Raw genomic sequence first — 23,267 nt, forward strand, 5'->3', positions numbered from 1 at the left:
ATTCATCAATGTCTGAAGCAGAGCCATGCACACCAGATTGCTTGAGTGCCACAGCCCACCGTAGGTGGGCTGTCCTTTCTTAGATATGCTGTCTGCTTGCAGTCCTATCTCAGCCGAAGGAGCCTGTGCAGTCCTCCAGGATGGCTTGTACAGTTCAGTCAGCCAACAGTTTTTGAGTCACAGCCAGACTCAGGCCATTATGTCTACATCTATACTGCAATACTTACCTCATCTAGCTTGAACCAACCTAACCAAGAATGTAGGTCAAATTCAGGTTGCAGTGGTAATTTGCTGTGCACAGTATGTCATATGCTCTTCTGTAGTTCCATACAAAAGATTGAATGAGAAGTACTAAAAATATACAGCTATTACAAACTTGGCTAACATAAACTATCTGTTTGTATAAGGGCACATGTAGGAAGCTCATGTTTCCTGCGGAAAAGAGTTCATTATTTACTCACCTTGTACTTGAAGAGGAAAAAAAGGAAAAAAAAGCCAAATGTCATTCACATTTTGTGGACTTTTGTATGCCTTTCTCTGTAAACAAGAACTCCTGTGAGACTGATATTGCATTCAGCACTAGCACTACTAGCAGGAATGCCTAAAATCTTTTGTGCTAGCTTTTTTGCAGACAATTTTATGACAAGTCTATCAGGGTTTCATGCATTTTTAGCCATTCCAGTAAAAGAAGTTAACTTCTGAGGGAAAGGGGTTTTAAACTACCAGGTCCTTGTTAAACAATGTGGACTTTTTATTCAGGCACTGTACAAACCATTATTCTTCACTATACAGACCTGAGAGCAACATTTAATGATGTGATAAACAATGAAGGGTGGGATGATAATTCTTTACATCAAGCAATTGGGCTAAGTAGTATACTGGATGACCTTTTCTTTTTCTACTGCAGCTGTACAATTCAATTTTGCAGCATACAAGTATCTTGTTTGACATCTTGCAAAATAAAACTGTGGACCTAAGATCCTGTAAGCTTTAAATTGAAAATTTGAAAAAGGCTGGTGAAAGATGAAAATGTGAGGAAATTATTCTGAAATGCAGAATGGAAGCTAAGAGCCTTATAAATTCAGTAGGAGTATCTGAAATTAATTTTAATGAAACAGAAGTAAGTATTCAGAAATTGAAAAGGCTAATATTCAAAATAACTGGCACAGTACTAGTAAACATCAAAACTAGATTCCAGGACTTCCATGAAACAGATTTTTCAGAACTTGTAAATGAGAAAATGTGTAAATATATCTAAAAACAAAGAAGATGTGACTTACCAAACGAAAGCGCTGGCAGGTTGATAGACACACAAACATACACACAAAATTCTAGCTTTCGCAACCAATGGCTGCTTCATCAGGAAAGAGGGAAGGAGAGGGAAAGACGGAAGAATGTGGGTTTTAAGGGAGAGGGTAAGGAGTCATTCCAATCCCGGGAGCGGAAAGACTTACCTTAGGGGGAAAAAAGGACAGGTATACACTCGCATACACACACATATCCATCCGCACATACACAGACACATTTGTAAAGGCAAAGAGTTTGGGCAGAGATGTCAGTCGAGGCGGAAGTACATAGGCAAAGATGTTGTTGAATGGCAGGTGAGGTATGAGCGGCGGCAACTTGAAATTAGCGGAGGTTGAGGCCTGGTGGGTAACGAGAAGAGAAGATATACTGAAGGGCAAGTTCCCATCTCCGGAGTTCTGACAGGTTGGTGTTAGTGGGAAGTATCCAGATAACCCGGACGGTGTAACACTGTGCCAAGATGTGCTGGCTGTGCACCAAGGCATGTTTAGCCACAGGGTGATCCTCATTACCAAAAACACTGTCTGCCTGTGTCCATTCATGCGAATGGAAAGTTTGTTGCTGGTCATTCCCACATCTTGGCACAGTGTTACACCGTCCGGGTTATCTTGATACTTCCCACTAACACCAACATGTCAGAACTCGAATGAAACTTTGTTCTGTAATGATGTCTCAGTTTCCTTAAAAAGTGATAGTGACGTGTGTAAAATCTGCATAAAAAAGATAAAGAGAGGTATCCTATGCATCCAGTGCAGGTCGTGGTATCACGACAAATGTGTTAAAGTGAATCTAAAATATATAAAAGACAAACATGACTGGACATGCCATCAGTGCGTTGTGAGTGTCATGAAAAACGAGGTAATGGACACGATAAAATCAAAAGAAAAAATAATAAGTGTGCTTACAGAGGATTTAATGACTATAAATACGAAATATGAAGAACTTCAGCAGAAATATCAAGAACTGGAAACGAAATACAAAGAGATAGAGCGAGATCATCGTCTAGCACAAGACAGCGTTGTTAACCGTTGTTCTGCGCAAAAAACGTGGCATTTGCCGAAAAAAACAAACAAACAGACAGTGTGTACAGTTCCGGCGATACTGCTAGCAAATAAATTCACAACACTAGACGAAGATTGTGATAAGACAAAGAACAATGACGAACAAAAATCAGTGACGAAACTTCCAATCGAGTGCGCAGCCAAGAAAACATCTAATACGAAAAATAAACCAGTGAACATCAAACGACGAGTTGTTGTACTTGGTGATAGCCACGCCAAGAAAATTGTCGAAAAAATAAATGAGTACAGTACGTTATTCACGGCAACAGGTATGACGAAACCCAGTGCACCTTTGACTGAGATAATTAAGAGCAGCAACTCACTTAATGAGCTATCTAAGAATGATGCCATCATAATAATGGGTGGAAGTAATGATGTATACAGAAATGAGAGTAAACATTTGACCCAGTGTTTAAAAACTACATTACTTGATCTGAAAGTTCCGAACATCATAGTTACTAGTTTGCCTCACAGATACGACCTGCAAGACAATTCCATCGTAAATCTGGAGCTTGCAAAAGTAAACAGACAGTTCTACAAAATATGCAAGTCCCAACAAAATGTAACATTTCTTGATCTTCCAGATGCAAGAGATTTGTTTACGAAACATGGACTACATTATAATAACGCTGGCAAGTCATACGTTGGCAAAATGCTAGCGAAATTAATACAAACGACGACGACGTTGCAAGAAAACCAATTGCTGTGCAACCAGTTTCGACCAAGGAAATGGATAAATGAGAAAACAATTTCAAAATCGCAGCCACAGCACCAGCTCAAACAGGAACATCACGTCCAGAAGATGAGAAGGTCCCAGAACCAGCCTCAGAACATACAGCGAAGACTGAAATTATCGTCAAGAAAACTGTACCTACTCATCATCCAGATGCTCACCCACAGGGAAACTGATGAAGGGGGCCAGTTCTATCCGAATTTGGCCCAATACAACGAATCCAGAACAAGCAGTCAACACTCAGGTGGACGTTCCGTTACTTTATAGTCAAATTAGTTTTAAAGATCCTCTACCTAATAATATATGCAGTAGTAATTTCGTTATGCACTTGAACATAAGAGGTCTGTCTGAAGGAATGATCAGGAAGCTTTATGATATAGAAATTTTGCTAGAAAGTGTGAAAAAATCTGTGAAAGTAATATGCCTTAATGAACATTGGCTAAAATCTGAAAATATCAGTCTCCTAAATAAACTTACAGGTTATAAAGTGGCTACCAGCTTTTGTAGGACCAATGAGTATGGAGGCTCTTGCATATTAGTTCATTCCACGGTAGACTATGATATCAGACAGAATTTTAGCCATCTGAATGAAGAAGGCACATTTGAAAGTTGTTGTATAGAACTTAAAGAGTATAACACACTAATTATCAGCATATATCGCACCCCTGGGTACCATATAAGCTCTGTATTTTTAGAAAAGTTTGATACATTGCTACATAAATTAAAATGTGAGAAACTGTACAAGAAAGTGGTTATATGTGCTGACTCCAACATAGATGTAAGGTCTGATGACAAATTTTCTTCACACTTAAAGAACCTGGTAGCCACAAATGGGCTAAATCTCAATTTCGATCAGTATACAAGAATTACAGCAAGCTCTGCAACATGTATTGACAATATTGTAAGTAGTTATAATTATTATGTAAAAGAAAAGTTTCTTCTAGATTTAGGAGTATCAGACCATAAAGCACTATTTGTATCACTACTGAAGCAAAATTCAGTCTGCACAACAAAAAGATGTAGGAATTTCAGTCACGAAAATGTGGAAGTATTTTGCAAAAAACTAAGCCAAACCAAGTGGACAGTCAGCAAACACACTTCCACAAGTGACAATTACAATAACTTTTTAACTGAATTCTTGGGTATATTCAATGAATGCTTCTCTTTTGTAACAGTGAGGACCAGGTCCCAAAAAAGTAGATCCTGGGTAACAAAAGGAATTAGAGTGTCTAGTGCTACTAAGAGGAAACTGTATATGGAGGCAAAAGTAAATCGAAGCCCTGAATTTCTTAAGTATGTAAGCACATACAAAAAAACATTTGACAAAATAGTTAAACTAGCAAAACGTACTGCAAATAACGACTTCATTTCAAATGCAAAAAAAACAAATCAAAAGCTGTTTGGTCTGTTATAAGAAGTGAAGTTGGCAGTGAGGCAGAGAGAAAATGGCCTTCTAAAATAGTGATAAATGGTAGAGCTGTTACAGACCCCAGTGCCATTTGTGAATCATTCAATGACTTTTTCATAAACTGTAACAAATTTGCTGACTGTTCACCACCAAATACAAAGCCCAATATGACAGATAGCAATTGCACATGTTTTAAGTTTTCTCATGTTTCCATCTCAGATGTCATCAAAATCATAATGTCCCTAAAAAGTTCAAAATCTGCGGGGTGGGATGAGGTCCCCACTGAAATAATAAAAATAGTCCGTCACAGTATTGCATATACACTCTCTTTCATAATCACCAATCATTTGATGAGGGATGTTTCCCAGATCGATTAAAATATGCAGAAGTTCGGCCCATACATAAAAAAGGCAAACAAGATGAATTGGGCAACTATAGGCCAATCTCACTGTTACCAATTTTCTCAAAAATATTTGAAAGAGCTGCATGTGATCAGATTGAAAATCACAATTCATCTAACAGCATTATCTTAGGCAATCAATATGGTTTCAGAAAAGGCCGCAGCACAGTCCATGCAATAAATGAATTAGTCACAAAAGTCAGCAGATGTCTTGATGATAGAATTTGTGTGTCAGGCATCTTTTGTGACCTGTCCAAAGCCTTCGACACAGTAAATCATGACCTGCTTCTCCAAAAATTGGCACGCTATGGTTTTCAAGGCAAATCTCTTAGCTGGATGTCGTCATACTTGGCAAACAGAAAACAAAGAGTACTTATTAACATCAACAGCAAGAAATTTCTCTCTGGCTGGAAAAACACTCAATTAGGTGTTCCACAAGGCTCAATATTAGGGCCACTGCTTTTTCTATATTATATTAATGATATGCCATGTCAGGTCCAGTCTGATACTATCCTCTATGCAGATGACTCAACAGCTGTAGTCTGTTGTAAAAATGAGGTAGACCTAATTCGTCATATTGAACAAACACTTGGGGAAGTGGAGGCATGGGTCAAAAACAATAACTTGACATTAAATTTTACAAAAACAGAAATTGTTCATTTTACCACAAAACAATCTGCACAGTCTGTAAGTGAAATAAGGTATATGGACAAAAAATTAGAGACAGCAGACTGTGTCAAATTCCTTGGCGTGTTAGTCAATAAAAACCTGTTATGGAGTCGCCATGTGGACAACATACTGGGTCGACTGAATAGCCTTGTATATATTATGAATATCTTGTATAGTATTACTGATTTAGCTGTAAGAAAAACTGTATATAATGCATATTTTGTTTCAGTCATTAGGTATAGTATAATTTTCTGGGGGTCTGAAAAAACAAATTTACTTAGAGCTTTTAGACTACAAAAAAGAATCATCCGAGCAATGGTGGGAGCAAAACCAAAGCAACACTGCAAACCTTTATTTGTAAAACTGGATCTAATGAGCATTCCAAGCATATAAATCTATGAAACTCTCACTTTCACGAAAAGAAACCCACAACTTTTTGAGGGCAACTTCTTCTTGCATCAATATGATACTAGACATAGAACGAGCTACATGTTACCTACCCACCGTTTAAAATCATATGAAAAAGCCCCATACTATATGGGCATGAAATTTGTAAATAAAATATGGAAAGATATGGATGACCCAAATGTAAAAGGTACCAAAAGAGACCTGGAAAAATATCTGAAAGATAAATGTTACTATAGTGTAGAAGATTTCATGAATGGTAACAATGCATTATAATTGTAATTAAAATACCTCTTTGAAGATGTTACACCATGTATATTATTAGTTTATTGTCTATTTTTAGTATTGTTATATATAGTGTAAAACTGAGAAGTCACCTATGTCACAATCTTTGATTGTATAAGGCATGTTATGTGGTGATAAAAATTGAATTGAATTTAATTGAACTCCGGAGATGGGAACTTGCCCTTCAGTATATCCTCTCTTCTCGTTACCCACCAGGCCTCAACCTCCGCTAATTTCAAGTTGCCGCCGCTCATACCTCACCTGTCATTCAACAACATCTTTGCCTATGTACTTCCGCCTCGACTGACATCTCTGCCCAAACTCTTTGCCTTTACAAATGTCTGCTTGTGTCTGTGTACGTGCGGATGGATATGTGTGTGTGTGTGCGAGTGTATACCTGTCCTTTTTTCCCCCTAAGGTAAGTCTTTCCGCTCCCGGGATTGGAATGACTACTTACCCTCTCCCTTAAAACCCACATCCTTTCGTCTTTCCCTCTTTCCTGATGAAGCAGCCGTTGGTTGCGAAAGCTAGAATTTTGTGTGTATGTTTGTGTTTGTTTGTGTGTCTATCAACCTGCCAGCGCTTTCATTTGGTAAGTCACATCTTCTTTGTTTTTAGATATATTTTTCCCACGTGGAATGTTCCCCTCTATTATATTCATATCAGAAAATATGTAAAGTTGAAGCTGAAAAACTACTTAAAATATATTATTTATTGACAATGAAAAACTGAAAAGAGAACTTATGTTTATTTACAGCAGTGAGGATAAACATCTAGAGCCTCAGGACCATCCAATATAAGCAATGGATTAAAAAACATGTTCTCTGAATGTGTAAAATTACTGTTGTTGGTTCTTGCAATTCCAGCAACCACTGCATCTTGCAAAAGAAGCATAAGTATATTAAAACGCGTAAAAGCCTACATTTGCAACACAATGACAGATTGTCAAACTTGCCGAATTTGGCTGTAGAAGTATCTAGTTTGACATCTTGCAAAATAAAACTGTGGACCTAAGATCCTGTAAGCTTTAAATTGAAAATTTGAAAAAGGCTGGTGAAAGATGAAAATGTGAGGAAATTATTCTGAAATGCAGAATGGAAGCTAAGAGCCTTATAAATTCAGCAGGAGTATCTGAAATTAATTTTAATAAAACAGAAGTAAGTATTCAGAAATCTTCAACCAATCGGCAGGATTTTGTATCTTGAGTCATCGATGTTTATGGCCAGAACAAGGGCAGGAGGATAGAACAAATTTATAAGAAGATGTAACGGTGTGTTACTATGTGTTATATTTTTATGACTGTGCAGCTGTTTAATATTTTTATGCATTTATTTATAATAGTTTCTGTAGTAATTTCAGCTTAGTAGAAAGTTACTTTTGAAGTGTTTCTGTTGTAGAGGATTTGTTTTAAGGTTTTGTTTTACAAAATTTGTAATTCTGAGCCTACCCTACAAAAAACGATGCTTTGCCATTGGTGCCAAGCATAGTTTTCTTTAAAGGGTGGCATGTCCCTACCCCTTGAATAGTTCAGCCTGCGTCACACTCTGTGAGCTGCTGACCTCTGGGAAGGTGCATTTTTATGATCATATGAGATAACATGCAAGACCTCTTAAGGCCACTTCGGGAGTTTTATATAGATTTTACAAAAGTTACTCTGACATAACAATTGCCATACCTTCTTTTACTGTGCTTATGCTGCTGCATCCATTTACAGCAAAGGACCTTCACACAATTTTTGCCAATGTACCTTGTTATTTCCACTTTTGGTGGACAAGATTCATTGCAAACATCCAGATACATTACTGCAGTTTTGCTTCTTAGTGTAGAAATATTTCATCACCACTTATGATGTTGGCGTAGGTCTGGTTCTGGCAGCTCAAAAGCAGTAAAAAAAGCATCTGTTGATAAAATTTTTGGAAGTGGGACAGTGGACAAGAATCCAGTCATTCTCAAAGCTTTCTGAAGGGTCTTTCATACTGTAATTGGAATACTGTATTAATATTTTGCTTGGGTACTATAAATTTTGAAGCAGTGCACAAGAAAAAAATTATAAATAAATTAGCCTCTTAATTGTTCAATAAAAATTTCAAGCATGTGTGAAAAGATTCTCTTCTTATGATGTCACTTTTCAGGGTGTCGGTAGAGTCACGTCGCCATTCGTTGGATTCACAAGTTTCGGTTCAAATAGCAGAAGTAACAGCAACTCGGAAAACAAGAGCAACACCACTTCCTACAGTTAATGTAACAAGAGGACGAACACATCGCAGTAAGCGACGAAGGAGAGACTTTACTCGATGCAGAGTTGGAACAAGAATGGGGCCCCTTGTGGTTAGGAAAGGCAGTTCATCATCTCAGGAGAGTCAGCTTGGTGCTCAGGTATGGATAGTGCACTGTGTTTATGTCCATGGATTTTACTTTATGTCTGTGGATATTACAATAGATTTCCAGAAAAGATACATTCTCAGGTAATGACAGTGAATCTTCTGCTTCTTCTTCTTCTTCTCCTCCTCCCTCTTGGTTTTGTTTTGAGGAGGACTGAGTGGCAAGTAAAAGCATACTAGGTAGTGTCTCACATTTCAGGCAAACTGCTCCTTTGGAGCCCACTTGCCACTGAGCAGATGGCTTATGAAGTGGACAACTGTCGAAGTATCATATCCAAAGGCAATGCATTGTCAGTCAGTGATATTACATTTTGAAGTTTTGCATTAACCTCAAAAATTGTGATTGATACCAGTGGCGGCTCATAGGTATACATTCTGGGTGTTCACACATTCTTAAATCCAGATAAATATGAGAGTGCCAAATTATGCCTGAAAAAAGGGAAGAATTGTTTTGTGGAATTTTGTTGTCTTTTACATCATTAAGTACAGTTTATGGCAAGAAGTAAATAATGTATAAGCTTTCAATACTCTCCATTTCACATTTGTCTGCGAGTGGGAGTTTTCGTGCTTTTTTATGTTTTCAGGCAAATGTACAAGATCCCTAATACACATATTACCTAACAAATTTATTTTGAGGCTGAAAATCAGGCATTCTTACATTGCACCCACTCAACAACTTACACTTATTATACACTTCTTTGTTAAATGTTTGCTTGTAGTCACACTTATTTGATTTCGACACTTTCTCAGACAACGGATCTGGTCTGGGAGGCCCTACTTCCTTTGCGTCTAACTTTCCCTGGTACCCCTCTTTTCTGTTAGAACTTAGTACAGGTTCAACAGAGTTCATGTTGACACTGCACAGGAAAGCCGATTCCTGCACAGTAAACAACCAACTCCAAACACAAACTACCATCTGCAGAAATTATTAAATTCAAAAAAGTAGTACTAGAACTCTGAGCAGCTACGAAGATGGAGGCCTTGCACGTTCTGCACAGAGGGGGAGGGGGGGGGGGGAGAGATACATTGCAATGCTGCCAATTTCCTTCCGTCAGTTCATGCACTGAGACAGCTGACGGCACTCTAGCATAAACATCGTTCCACAGTGAACTTTAAGAACTGCATTCTTAGTAACAAGAATCCTTACGTGCACGCCCACACACAACCTTGCACATAGAATTAATTAATATTAAACTCAATCACAACATTCCCAATCGTATAAAATATCAAGATAAATAATTTCTGTACATTAAGTTCTATATGGTTGGAGACCACATACTCTGAAAGTAAAACAGCTGTAAAGAAAAACATAAAAAAACCAGGAAACCACTGTCTGTGGTAACAAAATACATATGCAAAATTTTTTATATAACAGAAAGCAAATGAAAGCCCAGCGATGATGCTGAAACCTCAATGCAATGTCTCTGGGTGATAGCACAAAAAGAAACAATTGTGTTTTGCTCAAGGCGGATCCCTTCCAAAAGAGCAGTTTATTTGTAAAGCAAACACAGACGGAAGAGCTTCAACCTCAAGACGATACACACACTATTTTGTCAGTAATCATGATGTAGCTTCATTCTTTCTTTAAATACTGTCAATATTTAATGTTCTGTATTTTGAACGACAATGATTTGTTTTGTTAATCAAACAAATTTTTGCATTGCTTCCATTAAGCATCGAGTACTTTTTAAAGCATTTTCAAGTTTTAATAATGTGATCATAAGGATATCAGAAACAGATCATTTGATGTGTTACTTAAAGCTAATTTTCTTTCATTGTGCAACCTGCTACGGCATTATAGTATGTGTACTTAATATATGTTTTATGAAGAAAATAGCATTGTTACAAGGTCAATGATGAAACTTGAGCTTCTACTAATTTTTTGTGCTGCTGCAGTCACAGTCTCACAAATAAAGTCATAAGTAGCAGTAATTGGTACTTACATACTTCACAACCAGAAATCCACACCATTGTCTTCGCTGTTCGACGTAGATGAACCAGACTCAGCAATATTTATGACGAATGGTTCCACAACCATGTCCCTGCCAACTTCCCTGTTGTAATCTTCATCTTGCAGTTCTTCTGTGTGTCTTACGCAAGCTGTCCATGTAGACGTTGGGATTCTGTCTATTGCCTCGTGGAAGTTTCTCAACATCTGCAATTTTGAATGTATTGTTCTATTCCGCAATATATGCTTTCACCTGAGCCCATACCAGCTCGATTGGGTTGTAATGACAGTGGTATGGAGTAACCTAACAATCCAGTGTCTATACTGCTTTGCAATTTCATCTGTATCATAAACTCTGTATGCAGGCATGTGTTGATTGGCAAGAACCAGCAATTCTGCTGTGGTATGTGACGAGTTATAAGGTATTCCATTAGATGACAGCCATGCAATAACACCTGCCGTTTTGGAGTTCATATTTGGAGCTTTGTTCACTTGTACTGAGTGGATGCTTGCATTGTCCATGACTATAACTGAAGGTTCAGGAATTGTTGTGTAAACCACCTTTTGAAGACGCTGTACATCATTTCAGAGTGATAATCTTCAGAATTCTTAGCCTTTGACACCTTAAAAATCAGCTTATCCTGGGGAAAAAAAGCCATTATCTGCTGATCTGACATGAAGCACTATAATTCTGTTACCCTACCAATAGGAACTTTTAATCCACCGTACCCATCGCTCGTTTTCCAGCACATAGCCCTTGCGTGGTTCTGATTATCAAAAGTTTCAGCTAAGTAATAAATTCGAGATATGTCAGCTTCTCTGATCTCCTGCATTGTTCTCGAAAACACAGTCCTTTCAGCTACAATATTGCTTTGTTCCATTAATAATTTCCTACCATCGTTTGTTTTCTGATACCTGAACCCCATGTCTTTCAGTATCCTCAACATGGTCCATTTGCTTCCACTAAAATTTTCAGCTTCTTTCATATGTGAAACTAGTTTCTCTGCTGTTGGATACTCGCCTTCAGCATACATGCGCCTTAAAATGTTTTTCACAAAATCGCCTAGCTCACCCACCCGTTTTTTGTTTTTTTTGCTGATTTGAAAACATCTGAGCCACAGGCTTGCATTGACGTCTTAGCTTCACTGGATATTTACTGAACAGTCCTCAAACCAACACCACAGGCTTCAGCTGTCGGCTCACGGCATTTGGTGGCAACGGCGGGACCTGCGCCTTGTGCCAGTGTGGATTCAGCAGAAGATTCTCTTACAGTATTGGAACACATAGAACACTATTCCTCTTGCCTATTTGTATAATACTTTGTGTGATTGCTTACCATCACTCATAATGAACACTATGAAGGCAGTCAGCACTCAGCAAGGAACACTGTGACTAAAATAAACAGTTAGAACTTCCAAACACAGCTCAATCTGCACATAACGAAGACAAGAAAGTCATTGATGTGCAATTGGCTGTGAGTCACGTGGTACAATTCTGTATGCTTCTGCGCATCCAATCCTCACCCACCTTCATAGCTGCTCTCCACTCTTATGTATCAGCAAGGTCACTTAACTAGAATACAAATGAGGCGCTGAGAGCCATAAGGACCAAAAGCATACCATCTTCGACTCCCCTCCCCTATTTAAGTGAATAGCAGAGAAACCAGTGAGACAGCTTTTCATGAATGTTCGGACATATGTACAATGTGGGCATACAGTACAGATAAAAATGACACATCATAAGGTCAACAGATGCCAGTAGCATGAATAAATTTTACATTCTATATAAAGCACATCATTGTCAGTTTTGAACTGACAATGATGTGGTTTACGGTCCTTAGCACCTCAAATGAATTACTGTATGATAAAATCCAAGCCTTAATATACTGTATCTCATTCAGAATCCCACAAAATAGGTTTCTCGATGAGTATAACCATAACATATAGTGATTTCCAAAAAATTCTAGTATGTAGTGAGTGAAATACCATATCTGTGGAGTGTGCTACTGCATGGTGGGATTTATGCGAAGCGACTGTGGATAAGTCTACTGCAGTGTCCTTTCACCTCGTGGCATTGACAAAAACTTGTAGTTGAGTGGTAAGGCCTAGCAGTTCTTGCTGTGAACTATGCACTATGTTTACCAAATCTGTATGTATTTTTCCCATAAGGCAGTTATGTCACGCCAGCTGTGCATGTCCAGAAGCTCCTTAAAACATGCACAAGTGAGAGTGTGCTCTTGACTCTGATGCCAAGCTTCACTGAGTCTAGAAGAGCAATGTAGCACAACATGGTAAATCTGGTGTCATGTATTTTAGATTACCACATCTACGTTACATTAAACAGCACTCAAAGAAGAATAACGTATAAATCCCCAAGGTGTCAAAAGTTAGGGTGTTCATGTGCTCTTATTCTTTCACACAACAGCTTTCACTGATTAATACACAAGCTAAGATATAAAAGCCTTTGGAATGGATACATGCCAGGTTGGAAACAAACATCTAACCCATCTGAGTACAAAATTGGTAGAATATAAAATTGAATTCCAAAATACATCTACAACTTCCAGTGAGGTACAGGCACAACAAATACTGTGTTAGAATACCAACACTTGTTTATTAGTAATACAGACCAGAGATGCAGTGGTGATATAGTAGTGCAAATATACATTTTACATTACCATGCCACTGTCAGTATGCACCACACAAAAGCAACAAAGTGTTGTTTGTTTTTCTTGTTACAGAGGTGTTGCACTGTCTGAAATTTACAATGGTGTAAAGGTCAGTATGCAGGCAGTTACTAAAATAACCATAGAGTATGTGGGTACATGAAAAGATAAAAAGATTTTTAAAAAATGTACTGTCAACAGCAGAACAGAAGAGGCAAATGAATTGAGAGACAGAAAGCACACCAACTAGTTTTTTTGCAAACAGGTGCTTCATTTGTTCAAATTGTGTGTTTCAGAACGATCACAGATATGCATAGAGCCTCATTCGTGATGACTTTGGCTGTAATAAATGAAGTAAGAGGGTATGAATGCATCGGGCAATTCCCCAGAAGCACTTTGACCTTTATGGTTTCCTTGTGACAGATGAGTCATAGATGCATCATTACAAACTATAGAGCAATTGATGGAGTTGAAGTACCCTTTATATTTGGTCAAGGGGAGGGGGGGGGGGGGGGGGATGCGAGACACAGGCAGTCATCAACTTCAATAGTTATACTGTCATTCTTGTAGTGTGTTACGAAGAATGTCTAAAAGAGAGGCCAACCTGTGACTTGTATTCACCACAGTAATATTTTACTTACATAATGGGATACGTGCTATATGCTAAAAATACTAGTGTCTTATCTAACAATTCATACCCTAATGCTGCTGCCCATAGGAAGGATCTGAAATGTGTAATGTTGAAACATCTGTCTACACTCCATGCTTGGCACCATCAGCTTTGAACTTGTGAAACAACATTTGCAAGCTCAGAAATTTTCAGATGACAGTGAAGTTACAGAGGCAGTGCTAAGATAGTTACAAGCCACACCAAACTGTCTTCTTCTTCTTCCTCCTCCTCCTCCTCCTCCTCTTCCTCTTCCCTCCTCCTTGTGAGCAGCTCTTATTTAAGGGTGGGTGAAGTGAATTGAAAAACAAGTACTTACAGAAGTAACTTTGTAAAATTGTTATAACAAACTTCATGTGATTGAATAACTCACATGTATATCCTTATCTGTCATAAAACACACTGGCATAAATTCTCAAAACAGTACTTGCTTTTCCTAGTTAAGATCACAGCAGGTGGTTGTTTTATGTGGTCCATTCTGATACAGATGTCTTCTTGTACAAGGGTGTGTAAAGTAATTACATCTGAAATTTCTTGTAAGTTGCTCATAAAAGTGGACTTAATTGTCTAGGCCGTTATCTGCAGTTCATAAATTAGCATATTTTGTCCATAACATAATTAAAGTTGAGGAAACAGCACATGAATTGCAGTAAACAATGAAAATTAGAATTTTTGATAACTGTCTGCTGTGCTAAAAAAAGTGCCTACATTGTTACCACAGGTGACAAAGAAGTGGTACTTGTTTCTGAACATTAACTGACTATTTTTTTCTTTTCTTTTTCAGATTTTAACTGCTCTAACAATTGGTAATTCTGATATATCATCAATGGTCCCCAACCTTATGAAGCGAAGAGAGGCTAGTGCAGGCCTTGATGGTTTAAAGCTAATGCTGCCCTTACCTTCTGCTTTACTAGGGCAGAGCAGTTGTGGATCTGAAGAAGATTTAAGTGACTGTAAAAAGTGTGATGAAATAGAATGTGAGGTGCTAGATGGCGTTCAAAGTGACAAAAATGAAGCATTTAAGGACACCATTGTGGACACCACAGATGAAACGGAGAATAAGAAAGACTACAAGTTTAAAGAAAATGAAGATGAAGTGCAAGATAAAAAAGCTTGTTCTTGTGGGTCAGGCATTGTGAATAAAGATAATGAGTTGTCTACAAATAAGGATACTAGTGTTATAGCAGTTGCCAATCAAAGCAGTTTCTGTGATCTCCCCACCACAATGAGGACAAAAGGTGCTGTTACAAGCTCATCATACAATAAAAATCAGCTTTACATGAGTACTAACATTCCAGATGATATAAAATTAAGTGAGATTTCAGATGACGATGCAAACTTTTTAGGAGCATCATATGATGACGCAACATCGTACTGTCCTGAGTTACAGCGGTTGGCCGGATCACTTTCTGATGCATCTGTGTTCACACACCACACACTGGGTGGTAGTAGGGTAAGGACTGTTGGTGTTGGCCCTTGTACTGTGGGTGGTAATACTAGGATACATGTGAGAAGTCGTGAAGTTGGTACTCAAACAACACCTTCTGAAGATATTGGTATGTGTGAATTGAACAGCCGTGGTAGTACTTACAGCAGTGGCTCTGGTGTAAATCAAGGCACTCAGGTAAGCTTTGGTCCACAACGTGAGAATAGTGTGAAGCCCTACAAGGGCAGTGAAAAACTGGAGAGTCTTACTGGTCTTGCAGCTAAGGGATTAAACTACAGCTACAACATGAGCAAACTTGTTGAGGAACTTGCTGAAATTGCTGCTGGGCATCCGTTACAATTAGACCATAGAAAAACGTGTTGAGTGCAACATGTTACATATTAGGATGACATAAAAATGTTCTGAACATATTTCTGATGTAAATGGTCAGAATCCTTTTGTAGCAGAAGTTTTATTCTGCTGCTTACTGCTGTTATGGGGCTTCCTTTCACTGCCAATGCAAATAGCATATTATTTTGATACTATACTTTTTCCTTGTGCCATAATCATACTTTTCATATTGATTTGACTTCTTCTGTAGAAGAAAATGAAAACACTTTTATAAATTTGACAGGCATTGTGCTTCAGAAATATTTTAAAGACGGATATATTTTTCTGTTGTTCTGAAAAGTAATTTGTACATAGTTTTTTGTACAGCTCTATCATGCCAATGTAAACTTGTAATTAGCTCTTATACATGAACTGGAGCTCATAAAATGTGATGTGTAAATAATGCATGTCACTATGCATATAAGTAGATTTAAGAAGACAAAAAATTCTTATATAGAAGCTGTTATTTATTTTTGTTAGTGTATTATTCAGTGACTGTCATCTTTCATCAGGTGATAGTGTGTTGCTGTTATGTAGCAGATTTACATGCTTACTGAAAAAAATCTGCTAGATCTCTTGGTGCCTCTACATAACAGCTCTGTTCTGGAGCAAGAAACTGCACTAACGGTGTTATTATTAAAATCACCCAATTATATTTGCTGAATTAAAACTGCAACATTTCAAAAGACATAGTAGTATCCAACGCTTTACTTGCTTCCACTGTTTTCGTTACATTACATTTAGGAAAATGGTAGAACTCCCAGAGCTTCGTGAAAAATTTCACAAATTTATATTTTATACCGTCGGATTAGAAAAGGAGCTCAACAACACAATGTGACAAAAATTTCAAATATACCATTATTTAACAGTGTTATAGTCATGTGACAACCAAAACTAATACATGTGAAATTTCAGTTTAAATCTGCTAATATAGGAATTAAGGCACAAAATGACAAAATAAAAAATTCTTAATCTGATGATACAAACAACGGAAAACCCAGAATGGAACAATGACAATATTATGAAATGTTGTCCATATGTGTAACTAATCATCTCCGCTATATGGTGAGTAGCAATCTATCCTTTTCATAATATTGTCTAATCTGAAGATTTGAGATGTAGGGTGTTTAAAAACACTGGCATAATTTCAAAAAGTAAGAAGAAACAGCAAATGTTTGTTTTCAGTAAAAGACCAAAATCATGCCATGACAATTGCAAAATGATACAAAAACATTATGTAAAATTCAGTATGAAATGGAAGATAAATGACAGAGGAAAATCTAGAAAAAGAAGCAAGTCTGGAGGGAGGTTCGCAGATGCGGAGATATCAGACCAATGCATTGGTTGCAGTTAGATATAAGTTGAAGCAGACCAAATTCACAGTCTGAATGGACTGCAAAATACAAGGATTTGCAGTCACTCTCTTTTAGTTCAGCAAGTTGCATAAGGTGACAAGACAAATATATTTCTGAGCTGAGCTGTATTATGCAAAGGAAAATTCTATTCAGGAAACTATTAAATTACTAATAATGACACAACAAACACTTCAGAATAAAAAGAAGCAAAAAATCCCAAGTTTTGGAACTATTGTGTTCCTCTGTGATGGAAGAAAAGGTGATTGGTTGACTATGGTGGGAAAGGAGGGCGGGTCATCCAGATTCCAAGTTGAGAGGAGACAAAGAGGAAAGAGAAAGTTTGAAAGGTTTCTTATTTTGCTTTGTCATTCTGTTTTTGGCTCTATGAACAGTTACTGATCATCTTGTTTTATTGATCTTCAAATTCACTCTCGTTATAAAGCATAAATATACTATTTGTGAGTGATATCATTTATTAATGTCATCTGTTTTGAGATATTGCTTGATCCTTATAAGGGGGATACCTATAATGCCAAACACTTTTATTTTTCTTGGTAGATTTTTTTTTTTTTAATCTACAAAACTGAAGGCCAGTGGCTAAGACATAGAAGATACCACAGAATAATTTTTCTTGTCTAGTTCTGTGAGAAATTCATGAGATTGTAAGTTGATATCTCTTTACATAATCCTTTGTGGAAGCCAAACTGGGAAGGCGCGCACGCACGCACGCACGCAAGCACGCATGCACACACACACACACACACACACACACACACACACACACACACACACACACAGAGAGAGAGAGAGAGAGAGAGAGAGAGAGAGAGAGAGACCTGCTGGCATTGCAGAGAATATATGTGTGTGTGTGTGTGTGTGTGTGTGTGTGTGTGTGTGTTGGGGGGGGGGGGGGGGGCTTAATATCAAGGAGGGACATTTGAGACTTACAAGGAGAGGTCCCCAGAAGTGGGATCAACTTTTTGAAACCTTCCACACAGTGATGTAGGTTAAGACCCTAAGTATAACACCCGGCATCCATTCATCCTGATGGGGCCTCATTTGCAAGTAATTTATGAAAAAAAAAATCGGAATTTTGCATGATGCTGATTAGCATTAAAAAAGGAGCACTGTATTGACTGATTGTGTGGTGTAATGAAAAGGGTAAGGCCTCTAAATGTAGAAGGTCATTGGTTCGAATCGTCAGGTAATTTAAAATTTTCTTTATTTTTAAACAATATTATGAGAAGGAAAGTTGCCACTCACCATATAGCAGAAATACTGAGTTGCACATAGGCACAACAAAAAGATTCTCACAATTATAGCTTTCAGCCATTAAGGCCTTCATGAACAATATGCATTGTATTGTTGACGAAGACCTTAACAGCCGAAAGATATAATTGTGAGCATCATTTTGTTGTGCCTATCTTCAACTTGGCATCTCCGCTATATGGTGAGTGGCAGCTTTCCTTCTCATAATATCATTACATTCCACCCTGGATTTTTCATTGTTTGATCTTTATTTTTATCGAAATAGTTTTGGTAATTTTATTTATATTCCTGTGTCACATCATTTTAATCATCGTATCAACTTCTTCATTTGCTCTCATTTTTCTTCCTATCATTCTTTTACACTTGAAATCTTTGTTCATGTAATTTTAATTAATTTTATGTATTTCAGTTTAATTTCTTTCTTTTTCATCATTCTATTTCTTCATCCATTGAATTTCGTTTTACTTATAATCCCTTCTTTCATTTAAATCTTCATCTGTATTATTTTGTCCGTAGCGCAGCAGGAGTTTGGGCTATGTTTTAAATGTCTGTATTTCGATTACCATAAAAAATTGCACTTCTTGTAATGAAAATACATTTTTGACATCATTGCACAGTCAGTATATGGGTTGTTGTAACTAAACTTTCCCTATTTAACACATTATAACACAGAAACTAATTACATATGCGGATATGGAAATGGGGAAGAGAAATAATGCAGAATCAATGCAATTGAAACACTTTTGATGTGCTGCTACGGTACATCATACCATTACATACCAGTACGTGGTGAATAGGTTGTTTCATCTTTTGTTTTTTAACTAATAGATCGGCAGTTTCAGATTTTTTAATAATACAACATATAAATATAATTAAGTTTACATTCACAAAAACTCTGAGTGAAAAACGAATGATGTAAAGAAAAAATGAGAACAAATGAAAAAGTTCATACGATGATTAAAATGATGTGACAATGGAACAGAAATAAAAAATGATATTTAAACCAATTATTTGAATAAAAATAATGATCAGAGTCTGTTCAATAAAGATTTTTCTTTTTAATTGTAGTGCCTGATGAGATTTGAACCCACAACCTTCTGCACATGAAAGCTGCACCCTATCCATTACACCACGCAACCAGTCAACAAAATACTGCTCTCTTAACGGTACTGAGCATCATGTAATATTCCCCCCCCCCTCCCCCTCCCAGTGATTACTTGCAAATGATGGCCCACCATGTGAATGACCGTGGAGTGTACACAAAGCATAGTGATTTGCAGTTAAAAATATGTACCTCCACGTCACATTATAATATTGGTTTTATGTTCATTGTCATCAATTTAAGTGCTGTTCCCCTAAATAGAATTGATATGTGTAAGGAGATTGAATCATACAGTAAGATAACAAGAGTTCTCCAAGCCAAAATTTGTTCCTCATATTGTGGTAATGATGCACTGTGGTAATAATTGGTAACCCCTCTATTTTAATTCATTGCAACTAAATAATTGATCCATTGGTATACTTAGGCATTGATGTCACATACAACAAATCTGTATCCAGCCCCTGTATGGTGGCATACTGAACACATGTATTGATTGTAAATTGACTACTTTTCTAATGCCTGCTTTGTATATTGAAATGTTGGGTTTAATTATGGTTTCCAGTTGTACTGAATTACTATATTTACAAGACTTTCATTGCCTGTTGCACTTGTAGAGATTTCTCATAATGATTTACATATTAATTTTGTTGTTAATACTATTTTTAATGTGATATGAGCAGATAATGTGCAAACTTTTATTAGTTCTAAAGGAATGCACATATACACCACTCAACATGTTCATACAGCAGATGAGATAAATTTGTGATGGATGTAAAATGAAGCATGTGACATCCTTCTTCATATTTTCTTCCTGAACAGTAAACCTGTTGGAAAATTAAAATTCTAGTCATCAAAATGTGAATGAAAACTGAGAAATGAAGTATCTATATCAACTAAGATCTGGTGTAAAAGCAGACTTTCAACACAGTGTGTGGATAATTTTTGTCTGATAATTCTAAACTGATATATTAACTCAGGGATTTCTTATTATTTACAAGTCATTTTATACTGAACTTCGTAATTTTTCAAGGAAACTGATTTTTATGAAATACAGAAAGTCATGTATAGAGGCTTACTTTTTTATAAACTACAAAAAGCATCAATAAAAACTACAAAAAAAAACACCAATAAAATGTTTGACACAAGTATTCTTACTACAGCAGCTTTTAAATTTATATTGCTTTCAGTAATTTAATAAAACTTTTTTCAGTTATTGGCATTTGTATTTAAGTCATTGCATGTAGACCTTATATCCTATCCCAGTCAAGTAAACTGTTTTCATGATTTATGAGAGGATTGACGAAGCTAGCAGAGAAAGTCCTTTGCAGAATTGCATTCCTTTCCTTCACTGGCTTTGCTGAATAAGATGATGTCAATATGGCCAAAGTGAAAGCAGTGGGAAGATTTTAGTGGTGAAGTATATTAAAAGTTGTAAATGATTTAATAGCTCACATGGAAATGAAATTTTAGCTCCAACTAATACATTGTCACACAACATATGAGATAATCGAAAGTGATTTTGTTCATTCTAATGTGGACTGTTCAGCAAGCATACAGGTGCCTACTAATATGTAGAAGGAGAGCATAGCTTGTTAAGCATTACTGGTGTAGGCTGCCTGATTGCATATCTAAAAGACTGTAATGATTCATGTGACAATATTTTCCATGGGTCATCTACAGACAGAAGTGTCCTTACAACACACCTTAATCTACATTTGGCGCAAACCATCAAAACTTTTCATAACTGATTCCTTTGTACCTACTTAGTAATAAAGTTCATTCACACTAAGTAACCTGTGTTATCAGTGTATGGGACTGCAACAACATTTATCTTCTTACTGTCCTGTTGAGATAATCAGAAATGGTCACTCACATCACATCTATGAGATGGAAACTATTCGTGGCCTTAAAACTAATCCTGACTTTTCTAACCCAAGAACATTGTGATTTATTGCTCGAACAGTACACACACTTGGCATACAATGTACAGTACAATTAGCAATACACAAGCAGCCAGCAGAGCCTTGCACTCCAGCCTATGTAGACTAGTTTCATAGGGGGAGCAGCCAGAAAGCCACCCATGCAGCTGCTGTTGTATTAGCAGGACAGGGGCCTCTATTGGGCGAATCAGGCACAAACTTCATGTGTAAATTATGAAGCAGCACGCACACTAAATTGATGGTTAAAGCACTGACCTTATCGTTCTTCATGTGGACAAGGGCTGTACCACTGTTGTCAGGAATCACAGTGACTATTTGGCTGAGGGTGTCTTCCCATCTTCTGAAACCATTATTTTAAAGTCTTACAACTACTATCACATTCTAGAAGACCAACAGCTCTTCAAAACAGAAGGTTCATCTGAAAAGTTATCAACTCAACCCATCTTTTTTATTACATCAGCAACCCCTCATACACCTGCCTTTAAATCTAACCTCCGCAAAACCATTGTCACTGGTATCTCTACTGGTTTCCCCTGTTACGGCTAGTTTGTTACAATGCTTCTACAGAAAGATTCTCTTCCTCCATTGTCCAGCAACTCCAACCAGTTGTCTGTTGTCTCCATACTTAAATATCCCCTTACAAAGTTATTACTTGTCATTGTGAATGCTATATCCCTCTACACCAACATCCCCTTGCCCATGGACTTGCCACAGAACACTTATCATTCCCAGAGTTCTCTTAATACTAGACCTACCTAATCCTCTGTAAAAAAAAAAAAATTTGGCAACCACATTCTGATCCCTTATTATTGTTAATTCTTTTGACAGTCAAATTTACTTACAAATCCATCTAAGTGCCATGGGTATCCACATTGTACTGTTTTGTGTTAACTTGTTTATGGGGCTCTTAGAGGTATCCTTCCTATTCATCTAAAACCCTTTGTCCAGTCTTCATTATTTGAACACAGTGCAAGGACAGTCTCTTCCCTTTCCTGCAGAGCCTCAACCAACATCTGTTCCCATGTCTACTCTACCTGGTCCTTCTCATCTCAGTGAACTATGCAGGCTAGGCACACTGCTGTAGGGGAATACTGTGGCCTACTTTCAAACAAAAAAATTTAATTACATATTTCAGTCTCCGGTCAGACCCGTAAGGCTGAAATACATAATTTAAAAAAATGAACCATCTTCCAAGATGAAGATCATCACCACTCAGAAGAGTGCATAAAAACCTCTGTTCTTATCAAAGATACAAACTAGCAAAATCACTTTCATTGTGGCAGCTATCACTTGCCGAAAAGCAAAAAAACAAAAAGCCAAGCCTTTGGGAGCTGACAATATTCTGCCCAGCTAATTAAGAAATAGATTTATTATGTTGTCTCTTCATGTGTTACCATCAAACCTGTAGCCACTGTGAACCAGTCACTGACCAGAACTCAACCACATCCATTGCCAGAAATTGTCTACCTCTAGTTGTGTTCCAAGATGAGGCACATCTTACCACCCATAATCATATCTTCATCATGCATTCTATCATCCACCCATTCTATGCAGTATCCTAATCAATCTCTTAAGTCAGCCCTGTCAACAGTCCTGTGCCACGTGGGTCGTTCATTGGCGAATGACCCAGATGCTAAACTTATTCTATGCAGTCGCTTACCACCTCCTACCATAGTCAAGTCACCGACATTTTCTCTCCTATAAGAAGTAGGTTCAAATGTGAAAATAGTCATGTTATACTCCCAATGTCTGCACTTACTGTGCAGCATTCTGTGAGGGGAAAAATAAAATTAACCAATTCATGGTTACATAAAAATCTTAGACAAGTAAAACAACTGCAATTTCATAAATAATTGGC

At 37.3% G+C, this 23,267-nt stretch overlaps 1 protein-coding gene across 1 annotated transcript in view; it reads left to right on the top strand.

Annotated features, from left to right (window-relative positions):
* Positions 1-16,431, top strand: part of LOC126237429 (smoothened homolog) — a 119,247-nt gene extending 102,816 nt beyond the window's left edge. Inside the window, exons 12-13 of the mRNA XM_049947540.1 lie at positions 8,399-8,642; positions 14,712-16,431. Coding sequence (XP_049803497.1) covers positions 8,399-8,642; positions 14,712-15,737 — 1,270 coding nt within the window. The 3' untranslated portion in view covers positions 15,738-16,431. The remainder of the gene's footprint in view (positions 1-8,398; positions 8,643-14,711) is intronic.
* The last annotated feature ends 6,836 nt before the right edge of the window (positions 16,432-23,267 follow it).

This window comes from Schistocerca nitens, chromosome 2 (assembly GCF_023898315.1).
Source record: "Schistocerca nitens isolate TAMUIC-IGC-003100 chromosome 2, iqSchNite1.1, whole genome shotgun sequence".
NCBI lineage: Eukaryota > Metazoa > Arthropoda > Insecta > Orthoptera > Acrididae > Schistocerca > Schistocerca nitens.